Below are 17,710 nucleotides of genomic sequence, written 5' to 3'. Positions count from 1 at the left end.
AGGGGAACTCCCCTCAGCAGTATCTTAGCAAAGCAAGAAGGGAGGTAGAGTCCTTCTGGGCAACTCTAGCACCTGCTGCACCCCAGGACCACCCATATAAATTCCCTGGCTTCCAGAGGTTAATTAATTTGCTAAAAATAGGAGTTGGTTTTGCATGCAGTGGAACAGCAAAGTTACCCATGTGTGAGGTGTGCTTCCTGGTCTGAGGCCTGGGGCAGAGATGCCCTTCCCTGCCAGATGCTCCCACCGTGGGCCCAGGGCCATGGGCTGGCTGCCTCGTCTGCATTATGAATGTCACAGGGGGAAGCTAACGAGGTTATTGGGCAGAGAAACACTCTCCTGTGACCCCATGTGGAAGAGACCTACAGCAGAGCAGGAGGCAGAGAGGCCGGCTTTGTCACTGGCCACGGGGATGGAGAAGGCCCTGGAGGGGTTAGTGCACAGCAGGTTGTGGGTGGAACGCCACAATATACATCCCTCAAGAGGTAGAAATGTGAATGGGCTAAGGAGAGAAAGCCAAGGAGCAAGACAGACAGACGGCCAGGCCTGCTCTGTTATGAGATTCAGCGGAGATGGGAGGGAAGGCATGTGCATGGTTCTGTGATCAAGTGGGGTTTCTAAGAACACCACCGACGTGATGGTGTCGTCCATGGAATATATTGTTATAACAGGAAGAAGGAGAAATATTAGGTTGAACTGTTTTTGTAGGTTCAACCTAATATTTATGCTATAATGTGAAAGGTGACCCGTGTCTTCCCTCCGCACCCTGCCTCCCGACCCCCTTCCACTTCCACATACAGTAAATTCACTGGAGTATGCTGAAACTAGAAAGAGCGTACTGCGGAAGACTGGCTCCACTCCAGGACTGTTAGGTCCTAGGTAGTGATGACACTACAGCCTCTTTAACATATCAGCTCAGGGCAGGGGTGAGGGCACTTTAAACCCTCAGAAGTCTCGGATCCTCACCCACAACATTAGGATAATAATTGTGTGCACTTTATATGGTTGATGTGTGGCTTAAATGGGACGTAACGTGTAAGGTACTGTATGTGTTGGTAGGTGGTACCTGTTAGCAGCACTAACAGGAGTAAGGTGTGGGTTTCCTTATCTCCCCTTGATGGATGGAGCAGTGGCTGATCTTGCTCACCAGCTCCTTTTGGGGAGTGCTCAGAAGAAATTGGATGTTTAGTCTCCCAAGCTGAGCCGTCTAGTGCATAAGGGCATTCTCTGTATTTGCTCTTGGAGAAATGGAAATGGAGGGAGTTTGAGCCCCTCAAATTTATCCTCATTTTGCACTTCTCTCTAGCAAACTACTCTTTTTTTTTTTTTCCAGCAAGAAAATGGGATTTTCAGGCCCAAGAGCCATAAAATCTAAACCAGCTCATCCATCTGGTTAGGGTGCAGTGGTTAATCTTGGGTGCTTGATTAAATTCCTGTTCTCTCTCTAATGTTCTGAGGTCCTTGGCATTGGGCTAGAAGTTGGGAATTGTGTAAAACTCAGCCCCCATCACCTTGTCCCCTCCGTTGCTGCTTCTCTCACTTAAGACTTAAGTTCCTTTTTTTTTTTTTTTTTTCTGCTGAGGAAGATTCATCCTGAGCTAACATCTGTGCCAGTCTTCCTCTATTTTGTATGTGAGCTGCCACCACAGCATGACTTGACGAATGGTGTAGGTCCGCACCCAGGATCCAAACCCGCAAACCCGGGCTGCTGAAGTGGAGCCAAACTTTAACCACTACGCCATGGGGCCGGCCCCCATTTCCTTTTTTTAGTAAAAGCATCTTTTTTTGTTTTGGGCCATATTAGTCCTCGATGCCTATCCAGAGAATACGGCAAAGTTACATTAGGATTACCATTCTTCATAAAATTTTACCTCCTCCTTCCAACATCTAGAACCCTTGTTTTGTCTCACTTGTGTGGCACGTGTGCTGTCTTACCTCTACTGGTCTCAGGCCTCCTCGCTCTGCTCCTCCATCACCTCCAGAGGAGACCGTGTCTCACTCACCTTCCTCCCCAGAATAGTCCCTTGCACACACTAACCCCTCACAAGATTGTGGGGCTGAGGCTTGGGGGCCCTGAGTCCTCGGTGAATTCACTGTGTGCACTCGGATAAGCTCTCTACTTTCCCTGCATCGGTCTCCTCATTTTAAATCTGGAACAGCCACAGTGATGGCAAATAAATAAAGGCTGTCTTGTGAAGGAAAGAGTCAGGAGAGTATGCGTCTGTAGAGTAAGGGGTCACTTGTGCAGCTGACCTGCCACCACCCTATTTCTGAGTATCTTCAGGCTGGGGAGCTCCTGGATCCAGATTCTTCCTGTGCCCTGACCTTTTGCCTCTTGTTCTCACAGACTTTAAGTTCGCCATGTACCCGCCATCAATGATCGCAACTGGAAGTGTGGGAGCTGCCATCTGTGGGCTCCAGCAGGATGAGGACGTGAGCTCGCTCACTGGCGATGCCCTGGTAGATCTGCTGGCCAAGATCACCAACACAGACGTGGTAGGTGGCAGCCATCATCTTGGTAAAGACCAGACTTCTCTCTTTTCAGCTCAGGGAAAGAGACGGTTTGACGATGATGTGTCAGAGGTATTTTTTGTGGTTGGTTTCCGTTTTCTAAGATCAATATCCAAGGTAGTACAAAATACAGATGAGGCCTCCTCTTAAGGTTTCAAAAGGCTGTGTGCCATTAAATAGAGAAAAGAATTTAGCAAGCAGATACAAGGGGGAGGGAGCGCTGTTTACCAGTTTTCCTTTATGGCCTGGGCTTCCTAATGGGGCTGAATTGTTGCTTCATTTCCATTTATGTCCACGTTGTCAGGCTGCCTCTCGTCCACAGTCTGGATCTTTTGTGTCTCCTCACACACACTGAAGCTGGAAGGCACAGAGAGCAGAAGGGACAGCTAGAGCAGGGATCTGCTGCACTGGACGGAGCAGAGGTACAAGAGGTGCCCACCATAAGAATGGTGTCCGGCCTTGACAGACCTCTCAAGCCTGCCTGTCTCTCACTTCCCTTTTGTTCAATGTGGTAATGGATTCGAAAGCACTCTTAAAAGAATCAAGTGCCCTACACATTCAAGGAACTATTATTAGCTATAGATTTTTCCACTGTGTGTGCCCTGTGCACGGCCCAGAGGCTGTAATTCTGGTTGCCAGAATTTGAAGCTCTTAAGAAGAAGAAAGCTTTTGAGATAGACCAGGGTCAAGTAAGGCTCTGATTCAGCTGGTTGGAAATTGTGATCCTCAGGAGGTCCGAGCCAGGGTGGTTCTGAGAGGTCAGAGGCAGTTCCTATAGTTTTCCGCAGGAGGTGGGAGGTACAGAGGGCGGAGGTCACAGCCTGGGGGAGGGGAGGGCAGCAGCAGAGCTGGGACGAGAACCTGGAAGCTCGGACGCCTGGCCTGGGAACTTTGCACTCCACCCTTGCTGCAGCTCCTGGGATCTTTTTGTTTGAAAAAGGCCTTTGGTTTAAAGACAACTGAGAGGGTTGTTAGCTGTGTGGCCCTCGTGAGTCACCATGGAGATGCTCAAGAATGCAGGGGAACTCCATGAGGACCCCCTCGGGATGTTCCAGGGGGATTCTGAATGCCCTGCTGTGGGAATACACTGAGGTAGGGGATAATGTGGTTTACAGGCCAGCCAGATGCCTCCACCAGGGATGCTGAGCAGGAGGCTAAACCTCGGAGAGCCCAGGGCTGCAGCTTGCTGGTTTTCTCGTCCACCGCCCCCCCTATATTTTGCCTTGGCATTTATTACCATCTCAGGGAAATGGCTCAGGGAGGTGTTGAAGGGCGTGATGGAACAAACCTGGGGTCCTCCTCTGAAACAGTTCTTAGATATGCTTGTAAAATGCCAGCTCCAAAACATAGGCTTTTTAAACACGGTTTCCAAAATCCAGATTGAAAAGACCCCTCCAGTGCAGCTTCACGTGAAGAATGCTTTTTGAATCCTCTAGAGACAAATCTTGGACAGAACTTAACATTTATAGAAATGTTACGCTTCCTTCCTTTTCTGAATATCTCCTATTAAGGCTGCCTTGCAAAAAGGACTCCCAACCAGCTTAAGACAAGCCCTTCCTCGACCCCCAGAGACAAAAATGTCAGTGACAAGAGTTTGACCCCCAGGCATTGTAAGCTCTTTCAGATATTTATAGACCTGCTCTGATTGGCTGATTGCCCCACCCGGTCTCCAGCCTTCTTCCACATCTTTTTGTCACCCCTTATTGGTTTCACATGGACAGAGGTCACTCCTGGGGTGCCACTGAGGCTCTTGGGCTGTGCTTTGCTTTTCAAGACTGCAATCAGTCTCTCATTTCATGCTGGAGAAACTACTGGCCCTTTCCAGATACTATGTAGCCAGTCCGTTCAAGTCAGCTGTCAGACTGAGTTAAATGGATACAAAACCAGCTTAGAGGTCTCCTCCTATAAATCCCAGCTATTAACCTGGATATGCAGGCATGTGCCTCATGCTCACCAGTGAGCCTGGGGTTAAACATTTTAGTATTAAAAACCAAGCATGAACATAATAGAATATAAAATTCATACCACTTCTTCAGATAACAACTTGAGACTTCCGTAAGTTCCAAGCTTATCTCTGGTCCCCAGAGACTTATTCACTCTCTCCCTAGAAATGTTCTTAGTGGAAAGGCTTGAGCAGCCCTGGGCTGGGCTATCTGTGTGTGCCTAACTTCCAAGTGCTAAGTCTCCCCGCATCCATGAGCCTGTGTGCTCTGAAGAGTGAAGCTCAGAGTGAAGGCAAATAAAGGGACTAGAATTTAGAAGGCCTGAGCATTTGGAGGGAGGTGAGTTTTGCTTCCTGAGCTCTGTTTTACCATTTCATGAGTCAAGAAGTCCATTTCAAGCACTTACTCTCCAATCATTTCTGAAAATATTTATTAAAGGTCCACTTTTTGCAGACTGTTGCCTTATGAGCAAGGCATAAGAGATGAGCAAGGCATGGACCCAAGGCATGGTAGAAGTTGGGGTGAGTGGGTAGTGCATGGGAAATGAAAGATGAGGTTCCTGCCTTCAAGGAACTTAGCGATTGTATGGAGAACCAAGAGTAAAGCATGTAAACTAGCAAATGAAGACCGTCAATGAACGAGTACTCAGTAATGTATGAGAACTATAAATGCAGTAGGAAATCAGCTCAGAGGAAGGACCTCACCAGGCCTAATGTAAACGCAGGCCTCCCAGCAGAGTAAACTTGGTGATAGAAATTGTCCTTGGAACGGAGAAACAAAATGTGGTATGTACATGCAAGGAAATATTATTCAACCTTGAAATGAAATGAAATGCTGATACACGCTACAACATGGATGAGCCATGAAAACATGCTAGGTGAAATAAGCCAGACACAGAAAGACAAATATCGTATAATTCCACTTATATGAGGTACCTAGAATAGTCAAATTCATAGAGACAGAAAGTAGAATAGAGGCTACCAGGGGCTAGAGGGAGGAGGGAATGGGGAGTCAGCGTTTAATGCGTATGGAGTAGCAGTTTAGGATGATGAAAAAGTTCTGGAGATGCAGAGTGGTGATGGTTGCACAACAATGTGAATGTACTTAATGCCACCGTGCACTTAAAAATGAGTAAGATGGTAAATTTTATGTTACATATATTTTGCCACAATAAAAAAAATATATGTGTACACACACACACAGACACACACACGGATCGCATTTTGTCCCCCAGGCTCTAATGTACTAACGAGTAGGAATCAGGAAGAGCCGACAGTTCACCCCAGAATCCCAGCAGTCCTGTGCTTGCCTCCACGCACCTTGCTAGCTGTGATCTCTTCAAGCTTACAGTGTTCTCTATCCATGGATTGTCAAGGATCAAACTGTTGAAAGAGGGTCGCCCGCCCTGAGTCCTTTGCAACAGCCAGACAAGTTTCTCTGGCTCGTTGGCCACAGCAGATAGCTTTGATAGGAGGGACCCATGCAGCTCTGAGAAAGTCGGTCTTTGTTGCTCCCTCTGGTTGCCAAAATAAACCGGAACGCTTCATTCCAAAGAGAAGGCTGAGTGAGAAGCCTGACAGTTTTACAGGGAATAAAAGTCTCAGAGGGTGGTATATTTTAAGTACTTTTTCCTTCCACTCATAAGTGTTGCTAAAAACAGACACCAGCCAGAGAGGCAGTTCTGGCTTTTAGGGGAACTTCTACCGGGGCTTCCGTTGCCAAGGGTAAGTTTGAGGGGGGGATGGACTGTCCTGGTTCCCCAGTGAACCTTTCCCTGCTGAATCGGGGTTCCTCTTCCGTCCCCGGGCACTTTGCTCACGCTTGGTGCCAGCGTTTATCTCACTGCTCACTTGTCTATAGAACCTCTTGAACAACACCCAACTTTTACTCAGCTCTTTCTCCAGAGCCCCTGGCAGAGCCACTGGGGAATGATGCTGAAGAGGGAGGGAAGGAGGAAGGAAGGAATGGAGGACAAAGGGTGGCAGATGGGTTTCCAGTGTATTTCTAATTCTTTGGCCCTGCATGTCTTTTGGAAAGCTATTTCTTCACGTTAATTATATGTCCGGGTCCTCTGAGTTTTACCTGATTTTATCTTGGAACAAGTCACTTCATTTTCACATGACAGTTTTACTAATTCACTAATGAAACAGCAGAATTGAGGCTCACAGGCCATGAAGATGTTGTGAAGTTATTGGAAGATATTTAACAGAACAGATATAGGCTCTAGTCATGTGGCCATTATATTTATCCTTTTCTACCTAGGTCACATCAAAACTCGGTCACATTCTAAAATATCTCCCAGAGAAGATTCCAGGATCTTCCTTCCTTAGGGTCATCCTGGCGTGCTATGATTCTGGTTGTCAATGAGCTATTAAAAAACAGTGAGCGGTGCCATGGAAGAAGCCTGGATTTTGACTACGTGTTATCCATAGGGTCTCCAGCATTGTGTGTTGGTCCTCCTCAGCTAGAAACACCAGCCCTCTCCCACATGCCTTATTCTAGAGGCCTCCGTATCACTGAGACCGTCCTTGGACTTTTCAGGGCCTGTGGTCGAGAACCTTGTGAAGAGTTGCTGGGAAGGAAGCTGGGGGTGGGGAGGTGGAGGGAACAGAATTGGAGCTGGTGCTTCCCTCTCCTGCCTTATTTTTTCTGCAGGCCTCATTTGGTATGCAAGGAAATAAGCCAAACCGCCTGTGAAGAAAGGAAGAATGAGATAGTTTCCTAAGTTGTCTCTGCCTGAGTTGGCTGCGGGTCTGGGGCTCATTCAGCCCTTTGTCCCCCTGTTGAGTGCAGTGCGTGTGTGGTGACAATGGAGTGATGCAGTTACACTGAGGGCTAATGGTAGGAGTTCCGTCAGCCCATTCATGGGGGCCGAGGAGGGTGCAGGGCGCAGAGCTCGAGCCAGCGAGCAGAGGAAGTCGGAGGCCCGTGTAACGAGCTGGAGATCACAAACACTGCTGTCAGGGCTCTGAGGCTGGGGGGTGCAAGGGAGGGGCCTATCATCCTCGGGGTTGGAGGCTTGCCCGACCTCCAGCGCTGTGGAGTGCCACCTGTCCAGGCCGACAGACGAGCATTATGGCTCTCCTTTTAATCAGCTTGATTTGGGGCATCTTAACACAATGGCTGGTGCTTTGGGAGGCTGCCGGAAAGCAGAGGTCCCGGAGCCGCTGCATTTTACATGCACGTAGCATCTTTTCATCGGAGGCGCTGTTGAGTTTTTTCTGGCTGCTTGGGCTGGGTCTCCCTTTCTTGGAGATTCTCTGCCTTGTATGTCTTTACTTAGAGCTGGGAAGAAGCAGAGGTTCATAAGGAAAAGAGTTCTGAAATTGAAGGCTCGCCCTTCTAAGGGTGGGCTTATCTTCTAACTGGATGTAACTGTGGGACAAGCCGGGCTTCTGTTCAGTTCTTAGCTGTAAAATGAGGGCATCTGGCTGGTTGATCTCCAAAAGCCTGTTGGACCCCCAAAATCTCACATTCTGTAACTATCTGTGTGTGTCGTCTTATACTTCTGCCCTGTGGAAATACTGTGATTCCACTCTTCTCTAGCTTTGCCTCGTTTTCCCTTCAGGCTCTTCAACTGCCTCCCCTTCCATTTCCTTCTCTCAGCCTGACCTCCTGCACAAGCAGCCTCGCTGGACGTGAGGCAGGGTGCTTCTTTCCCCCAGGTCACCGCCTCCGCACCCCAATCCCAGGCACTCTGCTGCCCGCTGCTCGGGAGATTGGGAGCTCCTGGGGCCAGAATGGGGCTGCGTGGAGCTGGCCTGTCTGGTTGCACGTAATGGCACCACCACACGTTCTCCTCTTCCTTCACTTCCCACCAGCTCACAGAAAATTCACTGCTCGTTGGAAGTCCAAGAAGGGTTCCTACAATACTAAACAAGGGTATTAAAATGCAGGGAGTGGGCTGTCTCAAGGAAGGTGGTGCTGACTTCTTTCTCGCCGTCATCAGAGAGTAGAATGTTCAACATCGTCTGTACAAGACAGGCTCTTGCCCTTAAGAAGTTTTTCATCCAGCTAAGAAGGAGAGATCCACACAGTTGAAACTCGAGCTGATAACAGCCAAGTTGTGAAGTAGAACCTGAAGGAGGGTGAGGCAGAGAGCCCAGCGAGCTTTCCAGGAATGGGGGACATGAGTGACCCCACAGAGCTTTAGCTTCCTGCTCTGTCACAGATGAATCTAGAAGAGAGCAGGGAATGGAGTTCAGGGTCCCTCATTTCTGGGGTAACTGCTGTAGTCATCATTTTTCTCTTCAAGTAAGAGGGATCAAAGAGCAAGAGCTGGCCATAGTAATGATTTAGATTGAAATTAAAATGGGACTGAAGAAAGGCGAATATATGTTTTATATGAAATCTTCCTTGATTTTACTCAGAAAAGCCATTGCATGTGTTCTTGGCTGGAATTTATATAAATGTGACACTTGATGCATGTGTTATCTTGAAGTCCCATGGTTCTGAAAGGCCAGTAGAAGTGACTGCCAAATGTCCCAGCCCTCCCTGTAGGATTTTCTCGGAACTATTCCTTTAGGGTCTCAGGCTGCTGGAAGGGAAGGCTGAACGCCAGGAACAGTAGGAACATTGATGACCCCAAATGGAAGACTCTACTTGGCCTGAAATCAAGTTCTTAGCTTTCTGGAGCCCTGTCTCCCCATTTGAAGGACCGTCTATCTCAGGGAGGCTGCTGTGGCTAACGCAGTGATGATCATGGCGTCCTGAGCTGGTCATATTGTTGAGGTGGAAAGTGTGCTGACCCAGATTACCTCTCTATGGGGCCAAAATAGAGCCTCTGAAAGAAAGCCAGACATGATGGGCCAGGAGACACGAGGTTTCTTGTTGTGGGCAAGGTCTTGCCCAGGAACTTCACGTCGGGAAGTCTGTCCAAGTAGCTGTGCCGTGTGAAGCTCTCTGTGTAGGGGCCTCGTTGCTGGCACCTGCCAGGCATTTCTTCTTGGATTTAATGGTTCAGAGCTATTGTCTGTCCCTACACACACACACACAGTCCCTCGAGCAGCTGAGAATCTGGCCATCTTCTTTAGATAACAAAGCCTTTTTCATGCCGTATGCTCTGGGTAGGATTTGCCTTCCGTGGAGGCAAGCATACAGTTACTACCTCTATGGTAGGGAAGGGTTCTGATTCATTCCCCCTGCCTCCTAGAAAAAAATTTCAAACATAACCTTCAGCAGCTCTTGAAGGACCTCTGTAGTGGAGGGGCATCACACAGGAATTGCTTGGATTCGAGTCACTAGTCTCTGCAAGAAAAAAAGAAAGAGGAAAATAATATTAATTTAAGCCCTGTGGCTCGGCATTCCTCTGTGAGGGAGGCAGGGGAGTGAGGGAAGGCGCTGGAGACGCGAGACCTGTTGCCGCTGCTCCTGTCTCAGCTCTGCGCACCCCTGGGGGGTGGGGGCATCTTATGAGGATTCCGGTGTTTGAAGATGGTCCTATGCCACCAGCATGGCCCCTAAGAAGAAGTCAGCTCCCTCAGATGGTGCTAATGGAGAACAAGCTGTCAACCTCAGCTTTGAGCGGAAAACTGACAGAGTGGGCCTCACTGTCCATCTCGGACTCAGGACCTTCCTAAGGGACTTTCCTAAGAGCGGTTTTGACTAGAGTTGTTTTTTTGCCTTGTTAACCCCCACGTTAGCTTTGACTTGTTTTAAGATTGATTTTTTTAGATTATAAGGCTTTGAGGTTTTCACTTATCTTCTACTGAAATGCAAGTGCCCTTAGAAACATATGCCTTCAGCCTTCACCAAGTACCTTTGGGAAGTGGTGAGTGACCCAGGAGGATAGCCACTGCAGGGTGGGCTGGAGGAGGAGCAGGGAGAGCAGGGCAGGGTGGCAGGCGAGGCCATCCGGTTTCTAGTCCCAAGTTTGGGGGATCAGACAGGGTGGAGGATGTGACCAGGAGATGCCACAGAAAAGTTTGAGAGATGTCGGTGGTTTGCCCATCCCTGACTCCTCCTCAGCTTGTTCAGGGTGGCACGCAGGCCTCTCTGGCAGGGTGATGTCTGTCTTGTTTGACACTCGATCCCTGGTGCCAGGCACACAGTGCCCCCTTCCCCAATCTGGAGCAAATGCTAATCAGTACCCCATTTTAAAGAAATCTAAAGAATTATTTCAGATTCCAGGACTGATTTATTGCTATTCATAATAAATGATTATCATTTATTGAACTTAGCACTTCACATATATGATCTCAGTTGATCTTCACTCTGTGAGCATTTTGTTATCCTTATTTTACAAGTGGGGAAACTGAGATCAGAGAAGTTAAAAAACATAGCTGCTGCCTGCAAGTGTGGTAGGTGGATAGCAAGTACCACCTTCCCTCTCTTCCTTCTTACATTCCAGGTGAGACTTCATCTCTGCCCTTAGCACTCAGTTTGTGCTCTTGTTCCTAATCTTAATTTTCATAAAAAGCTGTAGTTTGAAATGTGAAATGGACGAGAGATAGGAAAGGAAAATTGGGGGGTATGGAAACTTTGCTTCTGAGTAGTTAACTCCCTGTTTATTTTAGGTCTTAGGAAAATAAAGATAATGGTTTTGTGCTTGGCAGAGAGTAACCTCAGCAGTGAAAATTGCACAGGGAAACAAACAAAAGGGAAGCACATATTAAACTGTGGGAAGACCCAGGCAGAATCAATTTAACATATTTCCCATATGTATATGCTGCTTAAGGGAGTGCAGAAAAGCAACCTTGCAGAGGAGAGAGGCTGGGAAGTCTCTACTAAGAGCAATTTCTTCAGTTCATACGCCACTTGCTAGTATGAACCACCATCCCTCTCCAGTGACACCGTGAATTGCCATGGCATCCGGCTAACAGAAGCTTCTGCCTGGGGCAAACACTCTGAATTTTCCCTACCAAATATAGACTAATATCAAAGCAATGCTGCAAAGTCTTGCTTATTCCCAAATTGGACAGCTCAAGTGTCTAGAATTTTGTAAACATTCTGTGTTGTATTTTTATCAGCGTTAAGGGAGTGGTAAATAAGCAGAAAAACAGATTTTTTCGTTTTAAGCACTCACACAGTTTATGTAAAGGTTAGTACAGTTCAGTCCATCCTCTTCATTCTTATCTATTCCTCACGTGCTGTGTTGTCTAGTCCTGGAGCAGTGTCTGGAGTCCTGGCCTTCCTCTCTTCTCTCTCACCTCCCAGCTTCCCCAAGTGGAAGGCATCTCGTTGGCCCTTTGCTTACCAGACGCTGCATGTCCATAAATGGCTCATCCTCTAGGGCAGTGTGTCTCAGAGTCTCACATGCATATGAATCACCTGGGCTTTCGCTAAAAATGCAGGTTCTGACTATATTGGTCTGGAGTGGGCTGAGATTCTGCATTTCTAACAAGCTTCCAGGTGATGCTGATACTGCCGGCCCATGGACCCCACCTGGAGTAGAGGTTCTGTGGCACTTCAAGAACACGTCTCCTTTACGTCACATTTATTTCTACTGGAAAACTAGCACGGAATTATGCGGGGCTTGAACTGTGTATGTTTGCTTCATAAAAGGCTCTGTGCACTGTTGGCCTTGCTAACAGCTCTGGTCTGGACCCCTCTCCTTCTAGGATTGCCTCAAGGCCTGCCAGGAGCAGATCGAGGTGGTGCTGCTCAACAGCCTGCAGCAGCTCCGTCAGGACCAGGGCGATGGAGCCAAGTCGGAGGACGAACTGGACCAAGCCAGCACCCCCACAGACGTGCGGGATATTGACCTGTGAGGATGCCAGTCGGGCCGAACGGGAGAGACGTGTGCAAATCTGCTCTCTCCTTCTCTCTGATTGTGTTTTGTTCTTTATGTTTTAGGATGAAACTTAAAAAAAAAATTCTGCCCCCACCTAGATCATATTGAAAGATCTTTTAGAAGTGAGAGAAAACGGTCCTATAAAAACGGAATAATTAAAAGCATTTGGTGCCTATTTCAAGTACAACAGAAGGGAATCCCTTGTATATGCGAACAGTTATTGTTTGATTATGTTAAAAGTAATAGTAAAATGCTTACAGGAAAACCTGCAGAGTAGCTAGAGAAAATGTACGCCTGCAATATGGGAACAAATTAGAGGAGACTTTTTTTTTCATGTTATGAACTAGCACATATACATCCCTTTTAGTATAATTTCAAGGAACTGCGTATGCCATTTATGGCAGGATTAGATTGCAAAGCGATGAACTCAAGAAGGAATTAGAAATAAGGAGGGACATGATGGGGAGGGAGTACAAACCAATCTCTCAACGTGACTGAATCATTTTGGTTGTAGAAACACCTTTGCTCTCGACCACCTGTTTGTTACTAAGTCAGGAGCATTACTGGGTCTCTAGTTACAAACTTGCTGTCTAGAGTAGCTGCTACCTAAAAAAGATGTTTGATTTTGCCAGTTGGACACAGGTGATTGGATCCTGGGTTTCCTGGGGTTTGACATCTTGGTTCTTCTTCCAAACATGGTTCATTGCAGACACCACCATATTTTTATCTAAGGGGGCAATCTAGCTATGGGCCATAACCAAAACTCATATGAAATGGAGGCAGATGGAGATCAAGGGTGGGATCTGGAATGGAATCTTTTCTGTTAATGTATTGAAGAGAGTAATGTGACCTTGGCATCCCTTACTAATTTTTGGTGCTGATTGGCATGTCTGGTCCACAGTTTAGCATTGTTATAAACCATTCCATTCGAAAAGCACTTTGAAAAATTGTTCCTGAGGGATAGATGGGATGGTTTATGCAAATCGTGCTGAATAGACTCCTCCCCTTTTTCTCCTGTGCCCTTTCCCCTCCTGACCCCAGTCGGGTAACTGTTCACCTCTGGTATCTGACATTCTCTGGTACATAGTTCTGGTGTCCCTACCAGGATTCAAGAGACACCCCTTTCCGCTGACATTCCCATCACAACATTCCTCAGAAAAGCCTAAAAACAAAGATCTGTTACCATTTTGATGGCACAGAAGGATCTTAATTCCCACCTATATACTTCTCCTTTGGACATGGAAAGAAAAGTTATTGCTGGTGCAAAGACAGACAGCTGACCATCACAGTGTGGCATTTGTTCCCTTTTCCGTTTTTTGTTAATTTCATTGCAAAGTTGTATTCAGCGTACTTGAATTTTTTTCCTCTCCACTTCTTAGAAGCGTTCAGTTAGCAAAGAGGTTGGAGCAACAACCTTTTTTTTTTTTTTGCACAATTATAATTGACAGGTAATGAAGCTATTTGTTAAAATATTTGCCTTTTTTAAGTAAAAAAGAAAAATCAGAACAGGGCTACTTTGAAGAATTATTTTATACACAGATTCTGCCTTGTTTCGTAGTATGAGGGTTGAAGATGGAGAAAAATCTAAGGGTCTCTTATTTTTCATTTTATTGTGTTCAGTTTTTATTATTATTTTTTTTTTTGCGCTGCTAAGAAGCTAAGATCATTCATCCTTATTCACATTAACAGTACCTAGCTGTAATGTTTCACAGAGTGTGCTGCTATTTTATAAACATTTTTATAATATATTATTTTACTGCTTAAATTCCAAGTCCTGAAGTAGATGGTTGAGATATGAGTTCTTCATACTGGAAAAGCCCTTCCATAGTTTGTTTTCTTCTGGTAGCGTATTCATGGTTTTTTTTTTCCTTTTTGGGTTTTTTTTTTTTTTCTCTCTGATCACATTCTTCAAAGACAGAGTATTCTTTACCTCAGGTTTACTGGACAAAATCAACAGCTACAAAAGACAATGATTCATATTTTTGTTTTCATAATACCTCACAACCGTACAGTTTCTGCTTGGGAGCCCATCAGCGTGGAGACAGAGGCGGGGAGGAGGCTGCATGCCCCTCAGGTGGAAGGAGGGGTGGGTTTGGCCCCAGGGTCTCACACCCAGGGACCTGTTCAGTCAGGAAGGTCATCGGGCTTCCATTTTGACTCCGGTATCCTCATCATGATGGAAAAAATACAATTGAACCAAGGGATTTCCCCTCCCCTGCAAGGCAGACATTCAGCACAAACACTGAGGCAGTGGAGTAGGTAGTCATAATTTGCACTTAGGTACCAGGTATCAGGAGACAGACTAAAAAGAATTCCAGCAGGCTGTCTGGAAATCCTCATCTGGTGGCCCTTCTAATGCAGGGCTTTCATCTGCTTAGGGTCCTTTCATCTTGGAAGTTTTCCCCTGTATCTTTCCCCGTCCCTGACCCGGGCATCCCCAGTTTAGGATAATCTCAGAGGTTTTCTAGGTCTGAATCTGTGGGTATATGAATCTGTAGCAGGCGGCGTTGCGGGGGTTCCTTCTCCCACCCGTCTTGGACTGCGGCAATCAAGCACTATGCAAGGCCAGGTCCTCTGCTGAGTGTCACTCAATGGTTTTCAGGTTTTAAATTGCATTGAATTGGCATGATTGGAAAAATAGGTCAGATGAGTATCGGGTTGGTCGTGGAAGGGAGGTGGAACGGCTGCTTCTCTACAGAGAGGCAATTCCAGATGAGTCAGTCTCTCTTGAAGTGTGTTTAGAAGGGTTCAGGATTTGGTGAGTTAGCATGACCCTAAAATTCTAGGGAGTTTCTGGTGGGCAGTGGGTGGTGAATTCTGAAGTTTTGGAGAGGAAAGCTGAACAGCCAGTGTTGTATCAAGAGCCCGCTTTGCACAGGACTCTCTCCTGGGCCCTGAGGAGTCCCAAAGAATGGAAGAAGGCATGGTCCGTAGAGTTCTTGGGAGTCTTGGAGCCTAAAGAGAAAACATGGTACACGTTCATTTAACAGTGACTAGCCCTTAGGCTCACACTGAAGTAGCAAATGAGAGAACCTGACAAATAAGGAAGGGAACAGGCCTGCAGACTCTCCCTGCATCTGTAACTTTCCACTTTTCCTGGAGCCCCGGGGGCCAATGGGGCCTTCTAGCTTTTTCTTCTTCCTGGAGCCTAGTGTGATGGGAGCTGTGGGGTTGCTGATGGGGAAGGTGCTAGCTTGTGTGGCTTTTCTTCTTGCTCCCTCCTTAAACAGAAGAAGGAACCCTGGATTTGTTCAAGTGGCTAGTACCCTCTTAATCTTGGGTCTTGGTTTCCTTGGTAGGACTTTTGTCCCAGGGGAGTTCACTTCTCCCTGTGGATTCTGTTTTTCTCTTTCTCCCCTCCCACTCAAGGGGTTCCAGACCTAGTCTGGTCTTGTTCTACCTTGTCGTCTTTCTGTCTCTTCTCTACTTCTTCCTTTCTCTGTTTTTCTCCATCAGTTGGGGCTAAGTTGTTCCCCTTGCCTGCCAAATTTTGTTCCTTCCCCTATTTTGGCCAAATCGTAGGGGGGAAAATTCTAGTATGCCAAAAATATATGCTAAGCATAATTCAGTCCATGCAGGTTCATAACAGCCAAGTAGCCTGCCGATGGACGCAGGGGACATATCGCTCGGCAGAATGTCTCCCCGTCCTGAGAGGAGAGCTCCTCTGAGAAGGGGCTTCTCTTAGAGGACGCTTTATTCTGGAACTGCCCCAGGACCCCACTGAAGAGCTCACCATGTCTCACAGCCAGGTCCCCTGTGGTCCCTGTGCAGGAGGCTCTGTCCTGCCTCTTTTACCCCCCAGGTCAGGGGCCCTCGTGGCTCGGAGGAGGCAGCCCTGACAGTGCCACCCTGTGTCCCTTGCGAGCAGGATGGCTTCTCCTCAGAGGCAGCCGCAGCTCTCCTGGGGTCCGGCACCTGTGGGGCCTTTTCACCTCACTCTGGGACTGACAGGTTAAGCACGTCAGGCACGATCGGGGGACTTTCTCAAAGAGGGCAGAGGAATTTTCTCTCTATGGGCCACAGGGGCCAGGGCTGGGAGAAGAAATAGACTTGCACCTTATGTCATGTAAATAATGATTTTCTAGTTCAAGAAGATAATATTGGTAGTGTGGGAATGGGAGGTAGGAATGGGGAGGAAGTCTGAGTAAGCCAGTTGGCTTCTAAGCCAAAAGGATTCCTCTTTGTTTATCTTTGAGACAGTCCAACCCTGAGAATAGCTTTAAAAGGGAAATTAGTGCTGAGACGGTGAAGTCCCCTTAAGCCGGCAAACTCCATAGCTATAGAGTGGGTGCAGGCTTCTATCCATGTGGGCTCAGGGCGGCTTTCGAGAGCTGCTCAGGCCGTCATCCGTTTGTACAACATAGGGCAGGAAGATTCCAGAGGATTTTATGACTTCCTCGTACCATGTGGCTTTTCATGATTCTGGATTTTCAACAACCCAGAACGGTCATTTCAGCCCGAACAGTTCTCCTACATTTGTGTGTCTCTGCTTTTAGACTTGGCTGGGCCGTCAGACCCGATTCTTGGCTCAGGTCTCAAGAAGCCATCAACAAGTGTACACGTGCACGCTGGAGCTGCAGCATTTACTCCCTTGCCTGCAGCCTACTTTGGGGGAAAAAAGTGCCTTACTGACTGTAGCCATTACAGTAACCAATATATTTTGACAGGTGCCTGTCCTTAAAAAAAAAAATTTGTTTTTTGGGTTTTTTTTAAATTGGTTTTAGTTCTTACTGGCCAACTCTTCAATCCCCAGCAAATCACTGGGCCATTGGATTTTTTCCATTATGTTCATTACCCTTGTACCATGTACCTCAGATCTCTCTCTCAGTTACAGTTTCTCGTCTTGGACTTCTTTTATTATTATTATAATTTTTTTTTTTTTTTTTGCTTTAAAATGAGTGTGATGCCATATCGAGTCAATGTTATTCTCTCACAGTGTACTCTATAAGAGGTGTGGGTGTTTTATTTGGTCGGGATGCTAGCAAGTGCTAAAGTAGCATGATCGGTATAAACAAGAGGTTTTTAGGAAGTATGGAAAAATGTTTTATTGGCTCTGATGGTGACGTGGTATAGTCAGCTACCTTTTAAGAGGTCCTATCTGTTCAGTGTTAAGTGATTTTTAAAAATAATAACCTGTTATCCTGAGTAGCTTAAAGATGGATTTGAAAATGGTTTTGGATGCGATTAGGTTATGCTATTTGGACAATAAACTCACCTTGACCTAAATTCTCTGGCCATTTTGAATTATTTATAGACCAGCAGTCCTCAGAATGGAATACATTTTTCTCATGTCAGAACTCTGTTGGCAACAATTGGTAGTGGCGTAAGATACAAATCCTAACCTGGAAGGTAATCTACACGTGCATCTGTGTCATAACGTACAAGAAATTGATGACATTTTTTTTCCTTTTGGGTCATTCATGCAACCATCTGATAGACTAGAAGCCTCAGCCCACCTGGGTAAGCCACTGCTGTCATGACTGGGCCTCAGATGCTAGTCCCCTGATTACTGCGAGCTACTTAG

General features: G+C 46.7%; 1 protein-coding gene across 1 annotated transcript in view; it reads left to right on the top strand.

The window, feature by feature from the left end:
• CCND2 (cyclin D2) overlaps positions 1–17,412 on the top strand; it is a 29,627-nt gene extending 12,215 nt beyond the window's left edge. The window contains exons 4-5 of the mRNA XM_058559024.1: positions 2,348–2,496; positions 12,014–17,412. Of these exons, the coding sequence (XP_058415007.1) occupies positions 2,348–2,496; positions 12,014–12,163 (299 nt within the window). The 3' untranslated portion in view covers positions 12,164–17,412. The remainder of the gene's footprint in view (positions 1–2,347; positions 2,497–12,013) is intronic.
• Positions 17,413–17,710: the final 298 nt, after the last annotated feature.

The sequence above is a fragment of the Diceros bicornis genome, chromosome 17, assembly GCF_020826845.1.
Source record: "Diceros bicornis minor isolate mBicDic1 chromosome 17, mDicBic1.mat.cur, whole genome shotgun sequence".
In the NCBI taxonomy this organism is placed as follows: Eukaryota; Metazoa; Chordata; class Mammalia; order Perissodactyla; family Rhinocerotidae; genus Diceros; species Diceros bicornis.
Note: the sequence above shows the minus strand (reverse complement) of the source record. Positions and strands in the feature narration are given on the sequence as shown.